The sequence below is a fragment of the Pungitius pungitius genome, chromosome 21 (assembly GCF_949316345.1).
Source record: "Pungitius pungitius chromosome 21, fPunPun2.1, whole genome shotgun sequence".
Lineage (NCBI taxonomy): Eukaryota > Metazoa > Chordata > Actinopteri > Perciformes > Gasterosteidae > Pungitius > Pungitius pungitius.
The window spans coordinates 14,944,891-14,958,437 of record NC_084920.1 but is presented as its reverse complement, the minus strand read 5'-3'; the positions used below and the strand labels follow the sequence as shown (position 1 = coordinate 14,958,437).

Below are 13,547 nucleotides of genomic sequence, written 5' to 3'. Positions count from 1 at the left end.
TGCATAACCAGGCGGTAAAAAAGCTGAAGGGATTTGTTGAATTTGTGGATTATTGCAGGAATAAAGCTCTGTAGCAACATTTAAAGTATATTGAACACAACCTTCTGTGTTCTACTGAAGCAACAAGCTGAAAAGTGATGCCAATGTTTTCTCTTGTGTGGGGTGGGGGGGCAACTCCTCTGGTTGTATAGAAGTCTACTTCTCCCTTGGTTTATCCCCTCCGTAACATTGTAAACACGAGTTTATGGTCTCGGTGTCTCCACAACATCCCGATGTTCATTTCAGTAAACGTTGCTCCATTTAGTCGGATTATGTGTTGGGCTTCACTGGGTTCGGCCTCCGCCAGAGGTGGAAAACTCAAACAGTCCACAAACCGACGGGGGATGCTACAGCGGCTGCGTCCACTTATACGTCCACTAAAAGCCCCACATTTCATTGGAGTGGTATTTTTCCGACATATTGTTATGTCGACAAACGACGTTTGTATCCCTTCAGCTTTTGTTTAACCGCAGACCTGATTTTAGACCAGAAACCCCTTCAGAATACACACCGACTCCAAGATGAGGGAAGCGTAACTGCGAATGGGAACTATATTGAAAGAAGTAAAACCAGTAAAGACACTTCTCGTAGATGTCCGGGTATAAATACTGTAGATGGACATGGACGTCGCTGTGGTTGCGTCATGGCGAGCCGTTCCGTGACGCAGCGTTTGATCGTTGCCGTGGAGGTCGCCTCGCGTTTGATCTGCACAGAGGTGATGCTGACCGTTGGAGGTCGTCTTTCTGTGTCTGATATGTGGCACAGCAAGGGTCTGGGGTGGGCTCCTTTTTTTTTGTGATGTCGTTTAAGGGCGTTTTCTTGAGCGCGAGCTCAATGATCTCTTCGAGGTTGTTCCCGATGACGTGAGTTTGGTGATGGTCAGATTAACGTGGTTAATTAGGTATTCATCCATTAAAATCCCTGCAACATTCATTTGCATGAGCCAGATCAATCTTCATTCCCACCAAAGCTAAGCACATCTACACCTCCAAGTGTCCTTCCCCTTTCAAAGTCTGTCCTTTCATTTACAATAAATGTGCCTAAATAAATACGTAAATGGCAATAAATTAGGTCTCAGTAAGTTGGTTAGTAGAAGATGAAAATCCATCCCATCACTCAACAGCTGGACAAACGGAGATCTCAGACCTGTGGGATTTCTCATCAGCGATATGGCACTGTTTTAAACATCTATGCTGAATCATAAGCACAAAATCCAACGTCATTCCAAAAATCGACAAAAGTACAAAAAGAATTTCCCTGGTAAACAAATAGCCTATTTTAGCAAGCAGAGCTAAATAAACTAGTGTCACTTGGTTCACAGCATTCTCTAATGCAGATGCAGTTAGTTTACAAATCAAGTAAAAAGAAGAAAAGTAACGGTTGTTCCATCCGTCCCGGAAAACGCTGTAAATTTGCATGGCACACGTGCAAAACATTACATTTCTAAGTTTTAAAAAAAAAGAGAGAAAAAAGCTAAATCAAAGAAAACTTGTTCCATAAAAGCAATAAATAAGCCGCCATCGGTGTGAGCCTCTGGTGGAGTAAAACATCCATTAACTTGATTTTTTTGTCTAGAGGAAAATAAGTGGGTCCTTCTGCACACACTCATCATACATCCTCTGGCCTTTGAAGTCCCACAATGCAGTGTTTGCCTCTTGCCTCCCCATCGGATAGAAGACCAGTTGTGGAGCCACAGACCGAAAACCCACGAAAATATGGATCCAGCATATTGATGCCCCCCCCCCCCCCCCCCCCCCCCTGCTGCTCTTTCAGATATGCATCGCTGCAACGGAAACAAAAATGGAGGGGAGGTGGCATTTCCCGAAGAGCCAGAGTTTGCAGCTGGGGGGGGGGTGATGGTGGTGGCGTGGGATAGGGGGGGGGGGGGGGGGCGCCTGTGATGTATGAAGAAAGCTAGTCAGGCGATAGCCGTCACCCTCCTGCAGCATAGGCAGTGCACATGGCGTGGTCAGGCAGTCAGAAGGTCACCGGTGGGGATCCTCTCCACATTCAACGCCGTAGATGCTTCCTCTGCTAATCTCTGTCTTTCCGCCTGAATTGTTGTCTTTTTGTGTGTTTTTCTTAAAAACGTTTTCTGTTTGTCATCTTTCCGTTAGCAAAGGATTTACCCAAGTCTGGCATTTTATTTAAATATATATAATTGTTTAATTTCACTCTCGGGGGTTCACAGAAAACACCTCCTTTGCTAGTTGGAAAATAGAATTTGGCCTCGATAGTAATAATAGCTTCAAGAGGCTCGAGAGTGCTTTTGCTTTTTAAACCCTACGGCCCTGTATTTAGGTGATGATTACATTTGTTATCTCCCCAACATTGTCAACCTGTGAAAATCACAGAGCCCCCCCCTTAAGATTCCTTCCCCCTCGATGTTTAGTTGTTATAAATATTAAATATTTGTCATATAATTAACCAATAGCATCCCAGATAATCCTTCAGACTTGTCAAAATGCCAGACTGGAGTAGGCCCCGCCTCCCCTGACCCGTCTGCCCCCACCCCCCCTCTCCTCCCTGCGCCCCCTCACCGGTCCAGGCCAATGAGCAGGCGGCTCCTCTCCTCCTCCTTCTGGCTCTCGTTCTTCAGGTCGGCAAACACCTGAGTGAAGTAGTGCGGGTCAGAGTTGATCTGGAGCATCTTGGCGCTCATCAGGTTGATGATGGAAAGGCAGCGGTCCCAGAAGGTCTCCTTGGAGCTCTCCACCAGGAAGGGCTTGAGAGGGTAGGAGATCTCGTTGCCCATGTAGGAGTAAGACAGGTAGAGGCAGGTGAGCAGCACGGCCTGCAGCTCGTGCTCCGTGGCCACCTCGGAGGAGACCACGTCCCGGCAGAGCATGTAGACAAAGACCACGTTTGCGGGGGTGATGAACCCCTGGTCCTGCCACCCCTGGAGCAGCAGGGAACGGTCCACGCTGCGCAGCCACAGCACCGGGTCGGTGGGGGAAAGGTGCTTCAGCCTGTAACAGCGCCGGCACAGAAACTCCCCGAGACAGCGCAGCAGCTCGCTGGTGGAGGCCTGGACGATCACCCTTTTGGGGGTCCCGGGGACTGCGTTGGAGTTGGTCAGCGGGGCCTTCTTGACGGACGACACGGCGTTGTTGGAGGCCTTGGTGAGAGCCGGGGTGCTCTGATCCTGGGCGAAGGTGGACAGGTTGGCGCACGACTGCGACTTCTTCAGGTTTTCGTTGTTCAGCTGGGTGACATTGTTCTGGTAGTTGCCGTTGGGCTGCACCTTCTTGGAGCCCTTCTTCTTGGCCGACACGGCTACGATTCGCTTCCACGGGAGCACGTTGATGAGCGAGTGGCGCTTCAGGTTCTTGTCTTTGGCGTTCTTGCTGTTCTGGACGGCCGTGTAGTGGCCCACGGTGGCCGGCCCATCCTCAAAGAGGGCCGCCTTTCGGTAGCTGGGCGACAAAGACAGCACGGTTCCCATGGTGACTGAGGGTATGCGTCCAGGGGCTTCAGCCGCACTGGGTCAGAAGAGGGTCTGCCAGGGGGAAAGCCTCTTAATGCTTCAGGGAGCAGCGAGTCCCGGGCTACAGGCTGCCGCTGCAGGGCCTGGGCGGAAAAGGTTCCTCTCTGAGGGGATAGCGATCACCTCGACTCAAAACTGCCTCTGCTGGATTTCAGCCCTCTGTCTGCGGCTTCCAATGCCCGCTGCTGCAAGAAAAGATCAATAATCAGAATGCAAATTACCAGCGAAAGCATCTCATACCCATGGATGTTTGCAGAAAGAAAAAAAATGTATTAGAGATCATATTAGATCTTTCGTTCAGCTGAAAGGTCAGATGATATCACGGTTATCAGCCCTGTAATGGTCTCATGAATGTGTGCCTGAGCGGCTTATCTGACCTTACCTCAGGCTCATTAGTGCTATTGATCCGACCCAGTAAGTGCAATGGATCAGCACATAGCTTATTCCAATTAATTCCAACGGTATAAATCCCTGCCAATGATCAATGATGAATGTAATAAGCATTGTAACGTCAGATGCATGTGTTGTATGATCTGCTGCAGATCATAGGGAATACATAATAACATCCATTTTAGAAGCAATTCTAGTCCACACTAAATCTAATGCCTCTGCGGCAAATTCATGAAGATCCCATAACTAGGGAGACATATTTTCATAGGCAATGGCCGACGAATCAGAATGAACCACGCGCCACCGCTCTCCTCTAAAATGGAAGACATAAACACCTTAATAACAGGTGAAGGTCGCGTGTGGTGCACATTAGAGCACGAATCCAAACGACATCATCGAAGAGACTCGAGAGTATTCGTCCGTGCTGCGGCACAAGCAGACCACCGATGGATCCGCTCCATCCCTTATCGATGTGACTCATCGGCGGGGGACACAATTCCACAACACCAGCTTTTAATGGGACTTCGCTCGGCGTGAAATGAAGGGCGCTCTCCGCGGTGCTGAAACGGAGCGTCTGCGTCCAAATGGAAAAGCTGCGTGGCCACGAGAGGCGGTGGTTTGGAAATGAAGGAAATCCTCATCATTCCGTGTAATCCGTTGGGGGTTTTTTTACGTATTGACATATTTTCCTCATTGCGCATTATCCGTTTTCATATATAATGGTTTAACGCATCTGCGTTTTTCGGTACCGATATGATCAAAATAAATCACGAAAGAGACTCACCAGTTATCCTGCTCAATGAGATTATAATCGCGCTGTGCCGACGATGCTTCGTGGTATGTTTTAGTTTGTTTTCCTTACAGGTTGCGATTAAAACACATAACCATCTGAAAAAAAGAAATGAAACAATGAAAAAAAAAATCCAAGACGAGGCACCCTATAAAAAAGAAGAAGCAAGCGTTGGATGAACACGCCCGGTGTCTTCGGTGTGCAGACGATGGGAGGCAGTTGTGCAATGGATGCTCAGATGAAGATGTGCTCCTGGTCCTCCTGGCCGAGAGAGATGCTGCGACGGGCTGATGTGTGGCGTGTTTGTGTGAGCAAGGGTTGACGCAAAGGCGGTGGTGTGGCGCCCCTGTGCGCTCGGTGCGGGGGTGAAACGACTCCGCCTGTATGCGGCCGAGCACATATAGTATATGGCGCATATGAAAACATGCCACCGTGAACGCTGTGAACTCCGAGGCTGTTACTTTCTCCCTTAGTGCCACTCTAATCAGCCCCATTTATCTGTAGGCGCTGAAGGGAGTCGATGGTTCTAGCAGATATACAGAAATCTCAGTCTATTCCTGTTAGTGTGGTATTTTCTTTTGTCTTTGGTACAGAAATTATTTTTTGCTGTCTGTGCATATATTTGCGTATACTTTATCAAATATAAATATGAATGGGATTACCAAATAAAAAATCCTATATATATATATATATATATATATATATATATTTTTTTTTTTAATATATTTTTTTACAATTTATAGACTATTTTTTATTTTCTGTATTTTTAGATGCTTTTGAAATGGAATGTTATCTCTAAAACTATTTGATATTGCCAAAAAATATTGGCTTTGCAAAGTTCTGAGGCCTACCTCTGCGATAAATGTGGGTACAATAACAATTAAACGCACGAGACATACCGTAACCTACAATTTATCTCATTCGCCGATGCATTTTAAATAATTGCAGAATATTGATTGGTTATAGAATTAAACAATTAAAGCATGATTTAAAGATTATTATCTATCATAACGGTTGGTCCACATTCATGGTTTAATAAGCTAAATTCGTCCTATTACTATAATAACAGTAATAACAGTGACTACTTCAACAAAGAAATGCATTTCCACACGGAAATAAATCAACTGCGCACCTAAAGCAGCGTTTACGACCCTAATTGCAAAATGACTACATTTCCCATATGCTTATAACTCCCAGCATGCCCGACACACGATGACGTCACGATACGCTAGGTAACGTAGTCCCGGCACGTAATTTTCATTCAAGCAGCATTTGAATAACGAAGATGGCGGCCGCAGCAGTGGTTGAGTTTCAGAGAGCTCAGTCTCTCATTAGCACGGACCGCAACGCATCAATCGACATTCTCCATTCAATAGGTAAGGTGTTTGGCCGAGGATTCGCGATGGACACGATTCATCCGACCACCGTAGTTAGCGATTTCTCGGTCAGTGTCAAACGGCCGAGGTTAGCATGCTAGCTAGTGGCTTTCAGTAGCAAGAGCCGGTGGTGTGCCGTGCTGACTCACTGCTGAACGGTGGACAACGGCCACTATTGGTGGATGTAAGCGAGTTAGCGAGTTAGCAACTTCAGGCCTGGGCGTAAAATATGTTAGTAGTTATCAGTAATGTTATGTTTTGACAATGTAGTTTGTCATTGTGGCGTGTCATTGCTGTTTCTAAGCTGACTAACTACCACTAGCTCAATTGAGGACTGTCATGTTAGCATGTTAGCTATTGTGGCTAAGGTCTTTAGCTTGTTGTTAAAAGCTCTTTCGTCAACACAGTAACACACAATTTCAACAACTTCTACTTATTAATATTAATGGGACATGGTATTGTTAATCGGCCAGTGTACGCTTGTGTGTGAATGGTTGTGCTAACACGACGGAATTGAAAGTGTATCACGATATAGAGTAACGTTAATGGCTAACGTTACAGTAAACAGGTGTTGTAATCCCATAGGCATCCCTGCGCTCAAACTGCCTTGTCACTTCAGCCCAATATCTGTCAAGTTGTCAGTCTTTGCGGTTTGTTTTCCTCAAGTATGACCGTCGTGACAAGCTATCGATTTCTTCTACCCTGATATCAATCGGACAGAAAAGGTGTATAACTCCATGATCGTATAACCCGTCACACATACAGCTGAATTGTTGCTTCGTTGCGCATTATTTAGTATTGAGTACAATATATATGTATTTATTACATTCTAAGAGAACATTACAATCATTCATTGTAGACCTAAATAATATTTACAAAAAACGTAGTTGTTGGTTTGAACCATAGTTTTCAGATGATTCTGTGGACCGAATATTGAGTAATAGTGAGATGATATAAATATGACGGATGATGCAACAACAACATGGTTGGTAAACAGTCCAGGCTTCGCTCTACGTTAATAAGTGATTTCATTTTGTCATCAGGATATATTGCATTCAGTGAGAATACCATTTTTAATGTGTTACTGATGACAACTTGTTGCCTTTCTTTAACAGTGAGAAGAGATGTGCAGGAGAACGATGAGGAAGCTGTCCGGGTTAAAGAACAGAGTATCCTGGAGCTGGGGACACTGCTGGCCAAGACGGGACAGGCTGCAGGTAAACATTAAACTTTGATGTCCAATACTTTCAAACTAAGTTTACAGTCAACCCAATGGAACTAATGTCATATTTATACTTTGCAAATATTTTATCTGTGTGTGTGTGTTTGTCTCCAGAACTCGGGGGTCTGCTAAAATTTGTGAGGCCTTTTCTGATTTCGATCAGCAAGGCCAAGGCGGCCCGGCTGGTCCGCTCCCTGCTGGACCTCTTTCTTGACATGGAGGCGGCGACGGGGCAGGAAGTTGAGCTGTGCCTTGAATGCATCGAGTGGGCCAAGACCGAGAAGAGAACCTTCCTTCGACAGGCTCTGGAGGTACACCAGTCCAAAATAACGTTCAAAATGCAACCAAATTTACTTTATGTAGCTTAGTATGCCATACTGTATTTTCTTAAAACAATCCAATATTGGCACGTCCCACTGCTGGAATCCCACAATATGGGGCGCTCTTTTCCTTCTGGAAACCATCACTTCTTCAACTGGGTAACGCTCATGTACTAAGTAGAGAACACCTGCGGCGGATATCGCTGAGCTGTTATTGCGTAGTTTGATGATGTTGTGGAGGCAACATGATCAGGCTATCAAAGGTTTTTGCAGAAACTTCATCATCAAGCATCAGCATCAATTATGCAGTCAGAGCCTTTTTATTTGCATTTAAAACCTTGATTGAAGATGAGGCAGAACTATTTGATTAAACTCCCACCAGCTGATTTACAATGTCACCCAATATTGAGATCACAATTATTTTTCATGATTACTCATTCATTTTAGGGACATTTGTTTAAATGAACAATAACACTGCTTGGTCTTTCATTGTTGTGCTACATTCTGGCTAATGTACACATGTGCGCTCTTCAGGTGCGTCGTGGGGAACATGTTATGAGGGGTGGTGGTGGTAGTAATAGTAGGGAAGGAGGGGAGAGAGAGATATTGATCTACTTGGATCTGCCATAAAACATTGTTGTGAGGAGCAGCCTTTCGGGACGTGTGCGTGTTTGTTTTTTGAGGCCAATCTGGAGATAACATGAGATCAGTTTGAGATATGTAATGAAGCTTTCTTTTTCCAAAGCGTTGGTGCTGAGCGTCGGGTTCATGCATCACCCTTCTAAAAACAAACAGAAAACAATTCTCATCACACTTGCTATTCAACACTTTTTAACACACATTGTTGTCGTCCACAGTGAGCAGTAATGGAACGCTGCTTCACAAGGCTGCATTTCAAATCAAATGATTATTGTGTCACAGTTGTTTCACCTTTCAACGAGACATTCTAGAAAGTGTTGAAACGTGTCTTTAATTTAGCAAGTTCTTTCAAGAAGTTAGCGAGTGGCATTTCGACATCCCGCTTGTTCCCAAAGGATTGATTCATAGCGCTTCACATCTCAAGAGGGCTCGCTGAGACGTATCTACTTCATCATACGAGTCTCAATGTCAGCAAAGCTATTTGAGCATCTTTATGTTTGCTTCAGTTACTTGTAGACTGAAAATGAAATACTGCAGCTATAGCTGACGCAAAACATCTTTTCTCTTCATATGAGATTCATGTTTTTGCTCCACGACCATTTAATGTTATAAACTAAACTTTGTTTTGAAACCATGGGTTGTGTGGGAAAACAAGGTTGTAAATGTGTCATGTTTAGGGCTTTAAAATAAGTTGTATTTGCTAGTGTTTCCTACATTTGGAGGTTTTAGAGTTCATATTACGGGTATAAGTTCTTGATCCTGGTAGCTTTTTGTATTTCATGTGATTAGATTAGCACGGCTGCTCTGTTTGTCTGACAGCTTTCTCCCTCCTTTCAGGCACGACTGATCTCGCTCTATTTCGACACCAAAAGATACCAGGAGGCCTTGGCGCTTGGTGAGTGTTTGGACACAAAATATCTATCTTCTGCTTCAGAGACTTTCCAGATTCATGCTTCTGTACAAAGGGTTAGAAAATGTGTTTTACTTCTATCAAGAGGAGAGAAACAGCACATAGCAGCACTGCAACTGCACATTTCCCATCTAGCGGGTTAGTTATTGCAGCAGTTAAAGTCCGTGGCATTAACTCCCGTCGGTTCTGTTTCCCACAGGCACCCAGCTGCTCATGGAGCTGAAAAAGATGGATGATAAAGCTCTCCTGGTCGAGGTCCAGCTGCTGGAAAGTAAGACGTACCACGCTCTTAGTAATCTGCCAAAGGCCCGCGCAGCCCTCACCTCCGCCAGGACGACCGCCAACGCCATCTACTGTCCTCCCAAGCTCCAGGCAGCCCTGGACATGCAGTCAGGTCGGTTCCCTACTCTCACTCTGTGTGTGTCGGATCAGTGGGAAACGGAGTATGTAGTTTTCACAGTATAAGAATTGCTATTTTTACAATAGGCGTTTCCAAATATGTATATTATTGAAAAACAAAACATTGGTCACTTTTTGCACTGACCCTTTGACCCTCCTACATTCGGTCAATTTACTACTAGTATTTGTGAAACTGCCACTGGTGGGCGCCAGGCAAAATGATGTGCAAAGCTCAAATACTAGTCATTTCTAGTTTGATGATGTCGTGCAGTAGTTAATATTTCTCATCCTTTTGAATGGAGAGACAGTTCTGCTTGTATTTTTCTATTATGCTTATCATATTGATGATCAATTGTAGTTTACAAATATTAAAATTGCATGCAAATTGATTGATGCATCTGCTGTAGCAGAACAGCTTAAGTCAAAGACAAAATGCACAGTCTCCTTTGTATTCAATTAGCGGTGAGATAAAAAAAAAAGGGATCCAATTCCAATAAAATCTTCTGTACACGCTGCTCACCGGAGGGAGCTTTCTCTTTCCACTTTACACTTTTGTGGTTGCCATGTGAAACACAATCACAAAGTATTACGGTGGGTTTGTGCATCATAGTTAATGTGAGACTCTTCAGTGGCTTGAAGAGTATGACGTGTGTTCTGCAGACTCGGCGCATTTTATGCCGATGACCCTCTCAAAGCCACGCAGTTCACCAGTGTGACTGCAGCAGACCTATGATGGTGATTATGATGTCACGCCGCGGATTGTGTTGGCCTGGAGATGATCACTGTTGTCTGTGTTGCAGGGATCATCCACGCAGCGGAGGAGAAGGACTGGAAGACGGCCTACTCCTATTTCTTTGAGGCCTTCGAGGGCTACGACTCTATCGACCACCCCAGGGCCATCACGTCGCTCAAATACATGCTTCTGTGCAAGATCGTCCTCAACTTGTGAGCAGCGCTTCCCGCTTAAACCGCTAATCTCACTGAGTCTGTGTGTGTGTGTGTGTGTCATTGATGTTTCTCTTCCCTGACTCTTTCAGACCCGAGGAGGTCCAAGGCCTAATCAGTGGGAAACTGGGGCTGCGACATGCCGGCCGACAGGCAAGTAGCAAGCTTGATTCTTTTCATGTCTTTCTAAAATAAGAGTGATATTAATCTCTGCTTTCTTAGTGAGTTGGTGTCTGTGAATTGACATAAATCTTCTGTGTCCCTCCAGACCGATGCGATGAAAAGCGTCGCCCAGGCCTGCAAGAACCGATCATTAGCAGACTTTGAAAAGGTAAGAATCCTTTCAGCAGAAAGGTTTGTCCTCTGCTCCTTGTCTTCCTGAGGGGTCAAATCTGCTGCTCACACAGATGTGTACATATCTTCCTTGATTATAATTTTTGATGATCCAGAACCTTTTTTCCCCAAGTGTTGCTCAAACCTTTTTTCTGGAGTCTGCTTGCACACAAATGGTCTGACTGGTCGTAAATGTTTGTCCTCCAGGCCCTAACGGAGTACAGAGCAGAGCTGAGAGACGATCCCATCATCAGCACTCACCTGGCCAAGCTGTACGACAACCTGCTGGAACAGAACCTCATCCGAGTCATCGAACCCTTCTCCAGAGTACAGGTACGAGGAGAACTAGGCACCGTGAGGTAATGGAAGTATGCAGGAGAACCTTTTAGTACCAGGTCCTAAATCTTTCTCTCTCCCCCGCTCTGTGTTTTGTGAATCAAATGGCAATCACAGTTTGGAGTTGGATCATATTTAATCTTCGTCTCTCACTGTTTTCAGATGGAACACATATCGGGTCTAATCAAACTGTCAAAGGTATGTGTATTTGTAGTCAATCAATTTATCCTCAGTTTTGAAAATCATCATATACATCTCAATAAATGAGGGTTGTTATTATTTTTCTTTTCTTAGGGGGATGTTGAGAGAAAATTATCACAGATGATTCTGGATGAAAAGTTTCACGGTAATTGATCCTATGAACCCGAATCCCAGAGGTGTGCACGTGATGGGCGGGATAAGAGTCTTCGTCTCACCGTGATATGTTTCTGTGACACGTTGTCCCTCAGGCATCCTCGACCAAGGTGAAGGCGTCCTGATCATTTTCGAAGAGCCCCCGGTGGACAAAACGTACGGCGCGGCTTTGGAGACGATTCAGAACATGAGCAAAGTCGTGGACTCACTTTACAACAAAGCCAAGAAGCTCACATAGGTAAGGAAAGTGCACTTGACAAAGGGGCTGAGGGCTTGTTCTCCCTGTCCTCTCTTCAGTCCCCGCTAAACGTGTCGTCTTTGGTCCTCAGAGCTGCTTGCAGTGCGACGGAGGATCTGTGTGCGTTTGAGCAGCGTGTGTAACATTTTAAGAAGGGGGAGAGCGGCGAAGAAGGTCCCACGAACTGCAACAAACAGAATCTCCCCCCCCCCTCTCCCTCCATGGACAATTTCATCACTTCTCTTGGTTTTTTTTGTTGTTGTTGTTTGTTCCTCCTCCTCCTGTTCATTTTGATATCTCTTCAGGATTCTGTATAACGCTCAGCGGCCAAATCAGGCCATCAGGGATTATTGTACAACCACAATAAAAAAAAAGACAAGATGAAAAGGTTTAAGAATACATATATGTTTATATCTGCTACAAGGTCGGGCTCGCCAAGCCTTAAGCTGACTTCCTCTGCGTTGACCTCTGACTCTGCTGTCAAGATCTTTGCTCCTCGTCTTTCAGAAGCACAGCGTTTTTGGAAGGTTGGGAGTCTCTTTAGGAAACTGAATCTAAGTGGAAGAGCCCCCAACCCTTTTTTTTTTCCTCACCATATCGACGCCAACCGTTAAGTCCCTTAAGTCTGTATTTCAGATACGTATTAAACTTAGTTTTGTTTTTTTTTGGGTTGTGTTTTTGTTAAAAAAGGAAAAATCCGATTGTTGCCACATGTCTGCCCGCCGTGCTTATGTAAGTTTGAAAACCGACCCGGATGCCATTTCACCACTAGTGCCACTTTTTGGGCGCTTCGGTTAGCCTCAGTGTTTGGGTGCGACATGAGAGAGAGAGAGAAGAGGGGTGGGGGGGGGGGGGGTGGTAGTCATCACTTTTGTGCGTTACCCCCCAACGAGTGATTCTCCTTCGTTAGTTCCTAGCACTAGTGTGGTATGCTAGTAACCAAACAATTTGTATGGTTTTGATTTGGGTTTGATCGTTTTTTTTTCCTCTTATGAAGACATTTTCAAAATAAATTTTGTATTTTAAGGATTTTTTTGTCTGGGTTCTTGAAGGAAAAAAAGAAAAGAAATGGCTGATGGTAATTTAACGTAACTCGCGCAGCTATGTTTTAACAGGGTGAGGCGGCGAAGACGGGATTCACGTGTTTGCAGAGTGTCTCTGAAATGCGATAAAGAGTAATTGCAGTGTGACCCCCGAAAATGTATCAAGTAAAATCGGAGGGAAGTTTTCAACTCGAGGAACTGTCCTCTGACGCTATGAAATACAGAATTCACCCGAGAGTCTCTTCATCTTACTGCTGCTATCTTTGTCACTAATTTGAAAAAGCAACTTGCATCAAAGGGCATTAAATCAATTCAAACGTACAGTTTGGAATTGTCTTTTATTTTGATTTGTGGGCATGACCATGACCAACATGTTTTTTGCAAGAGGGTAAAAGAACATCTGTGGGTCGCAGGGTGTAAGCTTTGCACTCAAATCCTTTTACGTTTTAGCATACCGTTCAAACCAATGGTACACAGTGCAGGATTTATTAAGTAATAAAGGCCTCAAACATTTCATTAAATATTTCATGCTCACTTTTTGTCCACGACCGTACAGCCTTTCACTCCGACCCTTTTAAGCATCGGCAAAATATATTTTACATCTGCTTTCTAACTATAACTACCTTTTATCTTTCGCATTACAATTTTGAAAATGTTAATGCTTCACAGATCTCCATTTCAACATTTGGATTATTAAACTTTTCTGTGTACAAATATTACATAAGT

The 13,547-nt window shown here is 44.6% G+C and overlaps 2 protein-coding genes across 3 annotated transcripts; one reads left to right on the top strand and one right to left on the bottom strand.

Annotated features, from left to right (window-relative positions):
- Nucleotides 1–1,786: 1,786 nt before the first annotated feature.
- cdk5r1b (cyclin dependent kinase 5, regulatory subunit 1b (p35)) lies at nucleotides 1,787–5,207 on the bottom strand. Of its 2 annotated transcripts, none has more exons than XM_037464715.2 (2): nucleotides 4,701–5,207; nucleotides 1,787–3,711 (listed from the first exon to the last, which is right to left on the bottom strand). In XM_037464715.2, exon 2 carries the CDS (start codon nucleotides 3,482–3,484, stop codon nucleotides 2,576–2,578), a length of 909 nt encoding a protein of 302 aa, XP_037320612.1. In that variant the 5' UTR covers nucleotides 3,485–3,711; nucleotides 4,701–5,207; the 3' UTR covers nucleotides 1,787–2,575. The 2 variants fall into 2 exon arrangements, with proteins under 2 accessions (XP_037320612.1, XP_037320613.1); XM_037464716.2 differs by having other exon boundaries at nucleotides 1,787–3,708.
- A 731-nt stretch (nucleotides 5,208–5,938) lies between these two features.
- Nucleotides 5,939–13,142, top strand: psmd11b (proteasome 26S subunit, non-ATPase 11b). Its single transcript, XM_037464197.2, has 13 exons — nucleotides 5,939–6,082; nucleotides 7,198–7,299; nucleotides 7,419–7,615; nucleotides 9,101–9,158; nucleotides 9,373–9,567; nucleotides 10,373–10,517; nucleotides 10,610–10,670; nucleotides 10,786–10,848; nucleotides 11,058–11,183; nucleotides 11,349–11,384; nucleotides 11,481–11,532; nucleotides 11,636–11,778; nucleotides 11,870–13,142. Exons 1-12 carry the CDS (start codon nucleotides 5,992–5,994, stop codon nucleotides 11,776–11,778), a joined length of 1,269 nt encoding a protein of 422 aa, XP_037320094.1. The 5' UTR covers nucleotides 5,939–5,991; the 3' UTR covers nucleotides 11,870–13,142.
- The last annotated feature ends 405 nt before the right edge of the window (nucleotides 13,143–13,547 follow it).